General features: G+C 47.6%; 1 protein-coding gene across 1 annotated transcript in view; it reads right to left on the bottom strand.

The window, feature by feature from the left end:
- UST (uronyl 2-sulfotransferase) overlaps nt 1-15,794 on the bottom strand; it is a 297,060-nt gene that overhangs the window by 48,584 nt on the left and 232,682 nt on the right. Inside the window, exons 6-7 of the mRNA XM_058666312.1 lie at nt 7,420-7,517; nt 5,389-5,546 (exon numbers count right to left, since the gene is read on the bottom strand). Of these exons, the coding sequence (XP_058522295.1) occupies nt 5,389-5,546; nt 7,420-7,517 (256 nt within the window). The remainder of the gene's footprint in view (nt 1-5,388; nt 5,547-7,419; nt 7,518-15,794) is intronic.

Below are 15,794 nucleotides of genomic sequence, written 5' to 3' on the forward strand. Positions count from 1 at the left end.
GAGTCTAGCTGTCTAACATGGGTGGATGCATCCCCCCCCACTCTCACACACACACACTCTCACACACACACACTCTCACACACACACAAATGCAACTGCATGTCCGTTATTAATATCTGGACTTAGAATAAGTCTTGTTTGAGGAAGTTCTCCTTATGGAGAATATCGGTGGCCGCTGAGCCAGCAGTAAAGTGCAGTCCTAGTTTTAGGGAGTGCGTTGGATAAATCACTTCACTGTTTTCTGTGGACAGACAATTGAATTCCTCCTGACCACAACTCATTCTTTCTGAGTTTTAGAGTAGTTTTGAGAGTTGTAGAAAACAGAAAATAAAACATGGGAATGAAACGTGAGAGACAGCACAGGTTTAACCCAGGCTTTGTGCACGTGTCAAAGCCGAGTTAGCCGTGTACGGATCTGTGTGTGTTAACTCACATGAACTCACTCGGCTATGGACGTCTGCTTTGCACCCCCTATCCCCTACAGCACTTCTAACGAAACATGCAGTTTGGACCACCACAATCAACAGAACTTGGACTCCTTGTGACACTCAACATCTCATTTTTAGGCCCCCAAATGGGACACGATTGTACATCCAGGTCCAAACATTGTGTAAATTCCCGTCTCCAGATGCAAACTTTCATTAGGAAAGTAGAGCCACTGCCTCAGGAAAATGGAGAGATGTCGCCACCTGCTGGATGGAGGATATTACTGCAGCAACAGCACTGCAGTTGTATCCAACTGTGCTTATGGTAAACAGTGTATTTCTTTTCATCTTCTTTTTTAAAAAGAAGATTTATTTACTTATATTGGAAATGCCGAAGTGTATTTCAACAACTGAATCTCTGGGGTTTTTCTTAAAATAAAACGTCATTTTCATCTTTGAGTACCCATCAGATACCTATGGAATCACACAGACATTCTGCCAAATGCAGTGCCAGTCAAGGGCAACTGGGCCCAACCAGGATTCAAGGTGAGCTCCATTTAAAGTCTTTCCATCATGATACATCTGATAAGGATTCCAGCCTGAAAACAGATGACTTCATAAAACTCGCAGTGACTTGGGTTAGGTGTGATTTCCACTCAAGTGACAGCAGCGATATGCCCAGTCAACTTAGCACCCTGCGTAAGCGTTTCCAGCCTCCAAGTCAGTAAAGCAGCACTATTCTTTCTTAAAAGCACAAGACCCCAAGAACGCAAGAGCGGCTGTTCCTGACGACATAAATCCAACCCTCTGTGTCCCTCCGTCCCTGCCTGCCTCCCTCCCACCTGCATACCTCCTGGAGCCCTGGCTGCTCAGACTCTGGGGCCAGGGTAAGAGTTGCTCTTTGACCATAGTCCAAACATTAAGGCTGGGTTGAGAACTCGGCTGGGTTTGGGAGTAGGAGGATGGCATCATACGCAGCTGGGGAGACAGGGCCAGCGAGGCTACTCCTTGCCTCTGGTTATCCAGTTAGTGAGGAGATGGGCAGCTTTGACATGCGGAGTCCGCAGTGCTGGGATCAGGGTCCACCTGCTCCCTGTCAGGGGCGCACGCACCCTGAGGAAGGGCTAGACACGTCGAGGGGCAGCGCAGGAGCTGAAGCAGTTGTCGGGAAAAGGGTTCTTGCTGGGGGTGGGGGTGACAGGCACCTTAGAGTCCTTGAGGACACCAAGACTGTCCAGGACTGTCTTCCCTCCCCCATAGCTCTGCCCCTTCTCTACAGCTGGGGCAAGTGGCCTTACCATCTTGTCTGTGACGCTTTAGGGTCAAAACAACTCAGAACAAAAGACCACCCACCTAACCCTGCCTTTACTCCTGATCTGGTGGGCTGAACCACAGCAGTGAAAAGAGGAAGAGGAGGGAGGTGCCCTTTCTTGGCCAAACGACTCTCCACCACCATGAGGCCAAGCTCCTGCTGAAAAGCCTTTGTTGGAACCCAGTGCTGGATGGATAAAAGGGCCTTTCCCAGCAGCGTGCTACTTGGGTGATCTCTGCCACCCACCTGCTGTTCTTTCCTAGCCAAGGTATCAGTTCTGCACTCTGCAAGGCAAAGGAGTTCAGAGGATACACTGCTTCTACCATGCCTGGACTACCATGTTGGTCTCCAGCTGGGAAGGCTGATTGGTAGTCAGGCACAGCCTACACCAAACGAAACCAACATTTATCTATCATCATTTATAAAAAAAAAATCTCTCTGAAAAACAAAGCACTCTGTGTACAAATGAATTTACATATGTAGTTAGCATGTTAAGTCATTTGAAAGTTGTTACACATTTTCTCTTTGTGATAGCTGGCAACTAGATTCTCAACGTAGCTCACAAAGGTCTAATCAATTTCCCACTATAGCTCTGGTGTTTAGATGTGTGATGGCAAAAAAACTGAACATAATGGATATTAATACAATACTAGTAACAGCAAGTCTTTAAAGTGCAAGGCCAAAGAACTGGACGCAAGGAAAGAAGGCTCACACAGTTCCCTGTCCGGACACTGGGTGGTGCTATTGAACTAGAACAGTTTGGTTATTGGCCAAGTAGAGGGTAGACAGGATGAGGGATGTCCACAAGACTGTTCAAGTCACAAACATTCACCTTCCTTTGACTTGCATTAATTTGGTGATTTATGCAGGCTTCTTAACCACCACCATCATTTGAGCTCGTAAATATTACAACTGAAAAATTCGGATAGCTCACAGCCTGGTAGATTTTAACAGAGAGGGAGGAAAACGTATCCATAAACATATCAAGGCGCACAGCTCTGCGACAGGCGACTCCAAGTCCTTCCACATTTTTGTCCTTCCGACTTGTCAGAGCTGGCTCCAGATGGCTTCTGTTTTTAAAAGGTGCTAAGTAATGAGACAGTGTGCTAAGACGAATCAGTGAAGAACAGGTAAGCTTGCTCTTACTCAGTGGGGTCTCTTTGAGCCTTGGTTCTTCAAGTTGGAATTCAAACTCCTCCTCAGGGATACACACAGCTTTCTGGGCTCTGCCTTCAAACCACCTGCCCCCAATATCAGCAGTAGCAGCCCCATGGCTGATAAGAAATGTCGGAGTATACTCTTGGTTATCTACCAACCCAAACATGTTTTCTTTCATCTTATGTACTCCGAAAAACCAGGTCTCTACGGAATGCGAATGTTACCAGGAAAGTTTCTCAATTACCTTTGAAAAGAGACAAGTTGATTTCATGTCAGCCTATCTTCTCAGGAGGAATGAATGGAGGACAGACAGCCACACCCTGGTGTAGGAAGGCTACTGAAGCTTCTAAATGGTGAGCTATTGGAAGAGGCAGGCAGGACATAAAAGAATGACTGTCATTCCAGGGTAGGATCAGCGAAACCCCATTGGACTGGGCGACCCGTCACTCTATTTTTGAGCTCGTCCAGCAGGACTGCCTTTCTCCCAGGAAGACGGGAACAGAGGTTTCCAGCTATGGCGGCCTGAAGCCAGTGCACTCTCACATTTGTGCTGTTCAGAGGGCAAACAGCCAAGTAAGGGACCGCTGCGGGGTCTGCGGCTCTTCAAGCCGGCCACCTACAAGAATGGATTGTCACTGGGTCCCTCAGGATGTTAGAGTCTCCTTTGCCCGAGGGCGATGCCGCCACATCCTACGGTGCTCTCGCCTTCCAGTGGGCCACTGCCGGTGACACCGTCACCAGTTTCCAATCCCCAGGTTGGTACTGATGTGATGTGGGCTCAATGAGCTGCTTGGAGTCTGTTCCTTTTCTGTGATGACAATGTAACCCCCAGGATTCAAACAGCTCTTCATTGCACGTACACATACACACACACACACACACACACACACACACACACACACACACACACCAGGATAAAGCCAAAGGGGAAAGCCAGCAAAGAACAATGTTACCTCTTCCTGTCACAGGAGTCTAGTGGAAGGCAAGACCTCTGCTTCACCACAGGCCAGAACTGCCTGTCTGACAGACTTAACACACACCCGGCCAGGCCAGGCTGCCCAGAGTCGTCAGGTATCAGCTCTGCAGACTCGGCTGCCTGGCCTCGAAAGGGCACAGGAGGTTCTAGTTTCAAAACCTGCTCTGTCAGGTTCATTGTGCTCTGAGCTATTCCAACCACACTTCCTGCCCTGGATCCACACCTGCAGAGGCTGCCCTGAACTTTCCCGCACTTCTTGCCCTGGACCCACACCTGCAGAGGCCGCCCTGAGCTTTCATGCACATCCTGCAGTTGGGGAAGTCAACTTGGATCTCTGAAGGAGAGGTGGAGGATTCAGGCAGCAGCGACCTACAAACTGCTCCTCCGGGGCATTGAATGGTGCAGGGTCACTGCTGAAACCACATCCAGGTTCCTCTAAGCACAGCTTAGCTGGCTGTGCTTCAGAGTCTTTTGTTGGTCCCTTATTTTTAGTTTGTAACATTGATTTTTAAATTTACTTTATTTGTTTCCACTAGGGGTGGGGGAGCTCTCCTGTGGGCTAGCTCACTGTCCAAATGCCTGTAGCAGCCGATGCTGAGCCCAGAGCCAGGAAATTCAGCCAGGCCTCCCACCCACACGGCTGCTTAACCACCTGCCGCCTCGCAGAGTGTGTGTTAGCAGGCAGCTCTGGGAGGAGAGTTGGGACTTGAACCCAAGCATTCTGATGTGGGATGCAGGCACCCCAGGTGACATTTTCAGCACTGTGCCAATGCCTGTCCCCAACTCCTCATTTCTACAAAGCTGGATGCTCTCACAGACCAACTCTCAGATGGGTTAATAAGTATGCGAAGCCTGTGATGGCAGTGGTATACTAAAAGGAAACAGAAAAGAGACCAACGATATTGGTTTTCTCTGGAGATAAAATAACACGAGAAAGAATAAATGGTGGATTTCTGAGAGTAACTATGTGCAGCATGCTATCATGGACATATTGCTTTGCCACATTCTATTTCTTGCTTCTGTTTGCTCCTCAGAATAAAATCTTAATCGGATTTTCAATTTCCAGCTCCACCCTATTGTATTGCTAGTTTCCAGACAAGGTTGCTTTTGTCAAATGCCAGCTGGGCCAGATCAGATAATGTGGGTGGCTCTTGCACACCAGGCATGTTTCCCTTGTCAAGGGATCCTGGGGACCCACGTACGGATGCATTCAGTCACCCTAGTAACACCCTCAAGATGAAGAGGGCAGGGGGGCGTGCCAATTTCAGTCTCCTGGTGGTGGGGGGAAGGACATGGAGGTGTCCACCTTCAGAACTGGTGAGTCTGTGTTGGGCTTGAAGTTCAAGGTGTTGGCCTTCACCCCTGGGGACTCTCACCTTTCTCTCCAAGCCAGGGGAGCTGGCCGCCATGAACAGAAAACATCACCTGGCTCTTATCTTTCCTGGGTGTGTTTCAAGGGGAGCCAGCCCCAGACACACCTGCCCTGGAGGAGAGGCGCTCACGCCAGACACAGTTACCTGGGTCTTTGTAGATGCTGAGCACGCCCTTGAAGTAATGAGGTAAAAATCTTTCCAGTAAAAGCAGCACGTCTTCGAGCTCTTCGAGAATCCCCACGAGCAGGAAGTTCTCGTTCACGTTCAGCTTGGCACGTTCAAGGGCCCACTCGCCAGGCTCCCTTTGGGGCAGAGAGAGAGTGGTTCAAACTCGTGATTCACTTTTGAAATGCAGATGTGGCAACAGCAAGCAATGTGGACCAAGAGTCTCCCTCTGCCCTCCCAGCCCAACTGTGCAAGTCCAAGTTTGAGTTTCTCAGGGACAAGTTCAAGTGCAGCCTTGCCCAGAGCCATTCCTGTTCCCTCGAGCTCAGGTCACCCTCAGTACACAGAAAACCCAGTCTTGAACTTAGTGAGCTCTGACCAGTTACTTATTGTGAGGTGAACATAGTCAGAGGTGGTTACGTCCTAAGTTGTGGATTCAAGTTGCTTAGAGAATGGCTCCTGAAGATGAGAACCAAACCACCCCGTTAAAACAAGGTGAGAAGGTCTGAAATACCCAACTCACTGCAACTGCACACACTGGTGTCTTGAGACTAGCTCTGGTCAAGCCAGCTGATTATTTCAAAAGTTTAAAGACAAATCTCTATTTCCCTGTCCTGTTTATTTATTTGAATTGTTGAAGGAAAACAGCCTCATCTCCCAGTTGGCCAGATCCTTGGGCCAACAGGTCTCTAAATGAAAATGCAAGTAAACAACAAGGAAAGACAAAACCAAAACAAAACAAAGAAACAATAAACCCGGGAGCAAGGCTCCAGGCTAGGCTGCCTTTTACCATCTGGGGGATTTCGGCTAAGTCGAGGTTCTTCTTTTGGAAAATGGTATGAAAACCCTTGACCTTACTCAAGGGATTGTCACCAAGGCTGCATGCTGTGACATTCTGGAAGACATCTGAAAATCACTTTGTGGGTTCCAAGATAGGAGACCCAGTGGCAGAACTGCCCCAAGAGGCAGTTGCAAGTGCACTCCCCGAGGGTGGGGATTACAGCATCTGAGAACTCCTTCAGGGAATAAGGATCAAGTTTCTAGGTATAGTGTCTTCACTGTGATCAGCAAGACACATCTGACCCCAAATATTTCCAGTATCCGAAGCACTGAACTTGGGATCCAGAAGGCGCTTATCATGGGCCAAGGGTGAAGTGTGAGTGACGGGGGTGGGGGCAGAAATGGGCAGAGGGAGGCTGCCTGAATTCAGGACGTTTGTGGCAAAAATAGAGAAGTGATCCTCCCGGGCCCAGAATGCAGGTCCCAAGCAAGCACCCGTGTTAGGGTCAGGGAAACAACATGGGGCTAAACACAGAATGCCTGAGCATCAAGTGACCTCAGGGCGCAGCAAAGCAGCGGCCAGCAGGTGCCGCCATTTATGCAGCTGCTCTCTCCCAGGACAGCATTTCCCCTGGGCGATGCCTCCTTCAGGGACAGGGCCCTTCTGCAGCAGGCTTTGCTTCCCACTGTGCAGACAGTGATCCATGGCTGCTCCTGTTTCTTCTCTGGATGCTGACATTGGTCTAACACAGGTGACTCCAACTGCAGCTGTTTGGGGCACCTTTGTCTAACTCAGACTGTGCTTACCAAGGGGCTCCCAGTGTGTGTTCCCCAGGGATGGACATGCAGGAAGTGGCAGACCAAGAGTCTAGGGTCCTGAACTCCTGAGCAAGCTACTTTGTGAAGAAGGTCACACACTGAGCTAAGGCTGGCAGGTGTGCCAAGCTGAGCCCAACCACAGTGGAGGAGTAGGCTGGATACCTGCCCCTGCTCTTCACTGTCCTGTGGGCTGAGCTGTGACAACTCTAGTAACAAGGATGTGGTTGCTGTTCCAGGTACAGAATCTCCTAAGGATGTCACAGACCCTGATTTCATCAGGTGTAGGACATTCAAAGTCCGAAGGAACTGAATTTTGAAAGGGTGGAAAACTAGGGATATCAAGATTCCCTGAGTAGAGGAATTCTTGCTCTTGCTCGTACATTAGCATGCCCAAGCCTGGTTAGCCCTTACCTGCACCTGGGATGCTGTCCACAGAAGTATGGAATGATGTAAAATAACCTGGGGTTGGAGCATTCTGGGTAGTTCTCAAGGATACACTCGTTGATATCCTATAAAAGAAGGCATACCCGTGAGACGCCCTGGGTCTCTGCAGTGTGCTGTCAGGGGCACAGGGTTTAAACAGACACAGAACACACATATAGATTTCTGCAGAACACTTCCTATCACCTCCCAACATCCTGTCCCCCTGTCCAGGTACATACCCAGCTGAGCCTCTGCAGAGAGTAGTTACTCTCGAGTGAACTGCATCTCTGCTCTCACCTTCAGCACCAAGATTTCACTTCAGTTTACCAGCCTCTTGGGGCAGTTCTGCCACTGGGTCTTAGGGTGCCCAGCACTAACCAGCAGTAACCAGGCACCTGGTACCTGTATGGTTGGCTCTTGATAAATGTTTGTTGAGTGAATGTAGTCTGAGTTACACCTCTTTAAAATTTTTATCTGAGAGAGGGGAGAGCGAGAGAGATGAGAATTTCCTGCTTACTGATTTTACTCTCCGAATGCCTACAGTAACTGGGACTGGGTCAGGTGGAAGTCAGGAGCCAGGATTCAGTCCAGGTCTTCCATGTGGGAGGTACAAACTTAACTACTTGAGTTATTACTTGTTGATGCCCAGGGTGCATTAGTAGGAAATCAGAACCAGGAATCAAGTTGGGACTGAAAACCAGGCATCCTGATGTGGGCGCCCCAAGGGCATCTTAACAGCTATACTTGAATGCCTACGTTTGAGTGCACCCAGCACTCAGATGGCTGCCCTAGAGAGAGGCATTTTCCAGGGTTTCCAGTCATCCAACAAGCAATGACCAAGAATCCACAATGGTCTCATGAAGGGTTTGTAAATTTCAAAGGGTTTACAAAATCATTCCTAACATTTTGTTAGGTTAGAAAGTGGTGAGATGCCAGAAAGACATAAGCTGCACTTTCCAGATGTTCTCTTTCTCTAAGACAAGGATGACCAAGAGCTTGCAGTGGCTGGTGGGGCTGGGCAGAGGAGCTCACAATCAACCGTGTCCATGCATATTACACTGGGCAGGCCTGGTCCTCAGGTCGCTCCAAGGAGAAAAGATAATCCAATGGGTAAACAAAACAAAACAAGCTACCATGGGATGCTTTCCTGGAGGAAACACAGGCAAGGCAGGATAAGAGTGGATTTAACTCTCAAACATGCTGTTTGAAGTTTACTGCCATTGTAATGGCTATCACTGGGGTATGTAGTTAGCTATTAAAATATTTTAGTTCAGGTTAAGAATGAGGACAAATAGAATTTAAACTTCTATGTTTCTCAAGCTCTTTGCTTTAACCTTCCACATTTCTTCACTGTATATCTGATCAAATTGCACAACTATAATGACAAATTCAACTGGAACACATATGGAACACGTGGAGTCATCAGAGATGCACCCAAGGGTCCTCAAAGTGCCCCAACATCGTGCGGGAGCACAGGTGCAGGTTCTGGGGCCGGAGGAGGGATGTGATGGAATCAACACATGGAGGACACACCTGTACTCCAGTGTGGCACAAGCGCTGGCTTAGAGCAACCCACTGTAAACAAAAACCCATTAAAAATGGGCTGTCACCAGAAAAAATGGGGGATTTGGGCCCCAGATACCTTTATAAGAATAATGTGAAAGCAGGAGATGAATACAGGCATGTGAATTGCTGTCTGATGCACTGTTGTAACAGTTCTCACTCATCGAGACCCAAGTGTTGGCTCTGCCAGCTAATTTTGTTAATGGCACACCATACATGATGTGGTTTGTACTGGTTTAACCTGTTCTTTCAACAGAATGTTTTGTATGGGAAATTGTACGTATACACCATAGAGATTTTAACGGCACTCCAAAACATGAGTAGAAACTGTGCTAAGTCAACTCTTTTTATATAGATGCATAATGTTTTAAATTGACACATAAAACTGTGCATATGTTGATAAATGTAGACATTTTGTGTGTTGTCCAATCAGAATAAACTTACATATCTCCTGAATCACCACTTCTTTACGGTGAAAACACCAGAAATCCTTTCTTCTTCTCAGATTGCTTAATTTAACAGGTAATACTTGCTTGAAAATTCTAGAAACTGGCTCGCAGAAAGCCAGCTAGAACTGCACAGGAATCTGACCCCATCAGCACACAGAGAACGGGATTCACTGTGGCTCTGGCCAGGGGCCACCGTGCAGCTGGTCCAGTTCTTTGCCCTGCCTTGTTCCTGAGCCTAACACCTCCCTCTCCATGCCCTGCTAACTTGACAATCTGAGGTGATCTCCCAAGATTTTTGGCAACTTGGGATAAATCTTGAATAAATTTAATTCCTTTGGCTGTCACAGCAGAACTTTTTTTTTTACATTTTATTATTATCATTTTATGATACAATTGTATAGGCTCCTGGCATTTCCCTTATCCCCTCCCCAATTCCCTCCCCCCTCCTAGTTCCTCTATATCATTACTAAAATATAGTTCTTCATACACACTCATATGTCCATCATTGCGGGCATGGACAATGGCAGAGAGTCCAGAATCCCATTGTCAAGATATAGTGAACAGGTTCATTGTAAGTCCATCTTTGTCTGGAAGTAGAAATGCATACTACATTGTATCCTCACATCTGGATGTTAGTCTCCATTTCACAGCTACTGTACATCCCCTCAAATGAAAAGTCATAGTACAAAATCAACAACAGAAAGAAAAATAGACATTTACTGTGCCATGAAGTTAAATGACATGTTACTAGATATGACAGTCTCCATTACACAGCTACTATACATCCTCTTAAATGAAAAGCCACAAAACAAAATCGACATCGAGGAGAAAAAAGAAATTATCAACACCATGAAGTTAAATAACATGCTACTAAATGACTAACGTGTAGCTGAAGAAATGAAAATCAAGAACCTTCTTGAAGAAAATGATGCTACTATATGATCTACGAGTCACTGAATGATTTAATCAGAAGTGTTTTGAAGAGATAAAACAGAAAACAACAAAACCCATGCGATATAGTTTCCGCTGATTTCTGTTGGTGAAGTGTGTCTTTTAGACAATAAATAGATGGGTTTTGTTTTTTAATTTAGTCTACTAATCTATGACACTTGATTTAGCTTAAGCCATTTACATTCAGGGTTAATATGTATGGGTGGTACTTTCGTCCTGTCATTTTAGGAATGGGTTGTTCATTGGTTTAGTCTTCTGTTGTCATTGTACTGGGATGTTCTTCCCATTTGCCTTTGGTTTTGGTGGGTGTTATTCCTCTTCTCTGTGAAGAGAACATCTTGAAGTTCCTGATTCTCCTGTCACAGCAGAACTTTGACATTCACTGGTGGGAGGTGGGGTAGGGCTGGCTTAATAGAGAGGAGAAGAGGGATCTTTGCTATCCCAAAATGTGTCCATCACTGTTCAAACAAAAACACCAAAGACCGGAGTGGGCTAAGCCACCACTTGCTAAAGTTGGCATTCCGTATGGTACCGGTTCATGTCCCAGCTACTCTACTTCCTTTTCAGCTTCTTGCTAATGACTAGAAAACAAGTGTTTGGTCCCTCTCCTCATGCTGACCCTGGTTTTGGCCTGGCCCAGCCCTGCCGTGATGGCCATCTGGAAAGCGACCAAGTGATGGAAGATCTCATTCTCCCTCTGCAAATATTTCAAATAAATAAAAAGTAAAAAAACCTTTAAAAATTTGACTATAGCACAATATTGACATATAGGACAATATAAGAATAAACACCCCAGTTGTCGGCAATGGCCTAGGTTGTACTGTACCTAGGCAAGTGTTACACTGTTGGGAGAAAAGCAGTTAATAGCTGTTGGGCATCCTGGGTCAGTTAATGACAAATCTGTTAATCACACCAGTGTGCCAGCATAGTTGCCTAGCCTATTCTATTTTTTTTTCCCAAAGATATGTGTGTATAGGGTGCCAGGTCCATGAGCCCCAGGGTGGGGGTCTGGCGGGATCTGGGTAGCTTGCTTTGGTCCTTTGGCCCATCTGCACGGTGGGTGCTGGAGCCATGAGCCCTGGGGTTGGGGGGTTCCAGAAGGGCACAGGTCGGGTGGCCTAGGGCGCCAATGGTGCTGGGTAAAAACTACTGACCACCCATCAGTGTGCTTGTTGGGACTTGGTGTGTGAAGTTGTAGGGGGCCTGGGGGATGGCACAGGTGGGGGTGTACAGGAACATGAGGGCTCATGTCCAGGGTAGGTGGTCTGACTATAGAGTGCATGTGTCAGGACTGGGCCTCCTCAGTAGGAAAGATGTAGTGAATGGTAGCCCACTGAGGCCTGTAGAGGACATCGGGTACCACAGCAGAGGAAGGAGGCAGAACAAATTAGATAACCACCCCAACCAAGCGATGACAGCAAAAATCTGGGTTAATGAGACTCTAAGGTTGACTATGTCAGCCAAGGGACACTGGAAGGATTTCCTCATCCTTGGATGGGTGAAATTGACAGCATTTCAGAACTATCGAAACCACTTAAGCAAAACCCTTGGAACATGCTCCACATTGGGACCCTGGGTTGATATTGGGGCGGTGGGGTGGCTGGGTGTGGCTTCTCCCCTATCTCCCTTCTTCTTCTAGATACAGAAAAAAGAGAATTTTGAAACAATGGTATCACCCACTTTCCCCTAACCCTTGATCTTTTCTACCCTGGTCAACTATGTAAACATCATCAAAAATAAAAATAAAAAAAGAATAAACATATTCACCTAAACCCAAAAATATAAAGACTATAAAATATAAGAATGAACAAGTTTACCAAAGGCACAAGAAGTGAGTTTTTCCTATCATGTGCGCATACACCTTCTGGCAGAGATGTATCTGTGGTGAACAAATTTCAGCTGTAAGGGAGGTCAGCTGGGCGTGACCATGAGCTGTGCTGACCTCCTTCCCCCTTTCAGGCATCCTCCCAGGCTGTGGGGGTTGGCTGGGCGAGGCCAGGAGCTGGGAGAGCCGCAGAGCACAGTACAGCTCTGCCAGGGCAGAGTGGCTGAGCGAAGCACTCGTGCTGGGGTGACCCCAGGGTGAGCTGGGCCGGTAGAGGCCATGGTAGCCACTGGAGCCCCTACAGACCTGCTGTGCTCCAGAGCGCCTCTTGTGGGCTTAGTCTGCAACTCCATGAAGATCTGCCCATTCATTCCATCTGTGATCCCAAGTCCTCCACATGGAGAACTCTGGCGAGGGCAGGCAGTGGGTGAGAGCATGAATAAGCCAAAGAAGGAAAGAGCCATGACACACTGCTCCCGGGGCGCAAAAGGAAGCAGGCGCCCCTTGCACCTGCTGTCCACCTGTTGTGACTGAAGAATGTCAACCAGAGGGAGCAGGGGCAGAGGAAGTGCAGAGACCTAAGAAGACCATTTACCAACTGGAATCCACAAAACCCCTCCCAAGGTCAGTCAATGGGAAGACGTAAATTCCTAGTGTAAAATGTGCAGCAATCATTTCTCTCTTCTCAGAGAAGGCACCTCCTGGGGGAATACATAGAGGTCCACAGGAGCTCCAGGGGCTGGTAAATGGTCATCAACTCAACCCAGACCATGGGACTGGTGCAAGGCAGAAATAAAAGCCGACACAGGAAGAAGACAGCTGGAAGCAGGAGTGGAGCCAGGGTATTGGCTGTCCCTTGCTTCTCCCAAGGACAAGGGATGTGGCTTCCCAGCAGTGGTCCTCAGACCCGCTCCTGGCCACTGCATGGTAGTACTGAGACCTGGGCGAGGGCCATGACAGCTTCCTGGGAGACAGAATGGGACAAGTCTCAACATCGCTGTCCTAGTGTCTGCTAATAACAGAACTCACAGTTCCCCTAGGACCACTCACTTCCACCAAAGCATTAGTACAAGGCTTCATTATCATGCACTGGTTTATAATCACTTCTAATGCTAACTTACACATACATATATAAAGTATATGTATGTATAAATATGTGATTGTATATTTTATTTTTGTTCCATGCAGTGCTTGTAGGGCAAGTCTTCTTTATCCAAAGCTTTAACTCCACATTCAAGCTCTTCTCTAAGATCATCGCCACAGTGATGACTTGAGCCAAGCCAAACCACTTACCAGTACTTGACCTACAATCTTCTCATCTGACCCCTTGGTCTTGCTATAAGCTCTCTGTACCCGCTTCTTGTCTGAGCCTAGCCCGCTTGGAAGACTAGATCTTAACAGGAGACCCCACTCTGCTCAGGGCCTCCTACCACTAGGGAGATGAGACAGTCAAGAAGCGAGCGTTCTAGGTAACCATGAGAAGCCGTTCAATGACTAAAACTATACTCAAGTTAGACTGCTTGGTTTGGAATTTGTCCTGAGCTGTATTAGCTGTAAAAGCATGAGCTTACTTCTTCTAGCTGCTCTGGGTGGGTTCATTTTCCACTGTGACAGAAAAAAAAATCTTTATGGATTTACTGGTGTGTCATTTCACAGGCACTCCAATCATGCTAAGGATGCTGGAGATGCTTGGCTCCAAGAGAAGCCCAGACACTCCGGTCAGCTGCAGGAGTCACGCTTGTGTTCATACCCACTCTCTCACATGGCCCTGCAATGGGACCCCTGTAACTCTCTCCCACCCATTTCTTCTGCACTCCAACCTGCTAGCCTCTCTCAGCAGCCTTCCGGCAAGTGGCTCTTCTCCATCTCTCCTCCCCAAGTGCATCCTCACCCCTGTCCTAAATCCTGGAAGTCCCCCTCACCATCTTTGTAGCAGGAACAGCAATTAGGGAGCCTGCGACAAAGATGCGAGCTCCTGGGTCCTGTTTCCAGGGGCTTTGATTTTACAGGTCCAAGAATCTGCATCGGAGAGGACACCCTCAGAGAGGACACCCTCAGAGGTGGTCACTCTGGGACACATCAGGTCACTCATGTCTTTGTTCACCTGGCTGCTTCTTCTGCCTCCTCACCTGGTGCCAACAGCAGGCTCAGAGTAGGAAGCTGTTCCTGGCAGGGGGAGCTAGCGCACTCCAGTGCACCTGCTCTTGGGGGTCACTCAGGTCCGAGAACTGAGACACCTCTTCATCACAGGCTGCCTACTAGGTTGGGCCTTCACTGCCTGCCACAGCCCGCAGGGGGAATCCCTAGGCTGGGTGACGGTTTTGCACCTTCATTCATGGATGGCTGAAACCCCAACTGTCTCCAGGAGAAACTCCTACCCCTAACTTCATCTACCAGCAGTCCCTTCTTGGGACTGAGTTTCTGCTGCCGGTCTGGGGGACTTGCTCAGGGTGCCCCACATGAGCATCCCACATGGCCTTCCCTCTCCACCCTGCCCCCTGCGTGGGCGCCTCTCTGTAAGGAGTACTTGCTTCTCCCACACCAAGGCTGGCTGCAGCCATAGACACTGCCCTGGAGCCCTTGACACTTCTGACTTTCGCCCACCCAGAGGGGACTTTCACAGCACTGGCTTCCTTTTCCTCACCCTACACTGCCAGCTCCCCGAGGTTCCCTTTATTCCTGCTTCTGCCTACGGGATAAAATGGCCTGTTTACTTCTGCGTGGATGGAGAATTGTGATACCTGCCTCTTCTCCCCACATGTCTCGTTTAAGTTTTGGAAAGTGTAGAAGGATTGAAGTCCTAGGTAGCTAATCTCATTTCAAAGGGTAAATTTGGAGATCACTCATACTTGTATTTTATATAGCCATTTGTAAGACAGCACCTTGCCTGAAACCTACTGCATTGGAAAAAAAAAAAGCCATTATTTTTGTAAACAGCTCTAGCCATGCATACAATGAAACTGGCTACAGTAGATGGCATTCTGGATGCTTCTGGAAGTAGGATCCTTTAAAGCCTTAGCAAAAGTCTGCCACCTCTCAGCCTCTCTTTGCCCATCTGTGTAGGTCTGAACCACACAGTCTATGAAACTACGAATACACGTGCTTCATTTCCTAAACCAGTCAACTCTTAAAAATAGCACTGTAAGCTAAAGACCCGGAAAAGGTGGTGATTTCTTTGACTATGAAACTTGCAAGCTACTAGAAGGCTTTTGCTCGGTGGTTACCATTTAACCCTTGTTTTGCCTTTCAGAGCGGACAGACTAGGGAGAGGCACCGAGGGTGAAAAGGCAGGGCACTGTTCAGTCCTTGCAGGCACCACCTGCCAGCTGTGGGCCTCTAGGATTAGAAATCAAACTGTATCACATAATACAATGTAATCAATGAATAAAAAAAAATATATAAAAAAAATAAAATTGCACTGTTATTTAAGGCATACTTAACAAAGGGAAAACACACACACACACACACACACAAAATCAATATGCCCATGACTTCATCTGCCACTCATCTCGTGATGAGGCTCTCTTGGATATTCCTTTGGTATTTTGATTCCTTTTGCTTTAATTCCCATTTTC

This window comes from Ochotona princeps, chromosome 1, assembly GCF_030435755.1.
Source record: "Ochotona princeps isolate mOchPri1 chromosome 1, mOchPri1.hap1, whole genome shotgun sequence".
Taxonomy (NCBI): Eukaryota; Metazoa; Chordata; class Mammalia; order Lagomorpha; family Ochotonidae; genus Ochotona; species Ochotona princeps.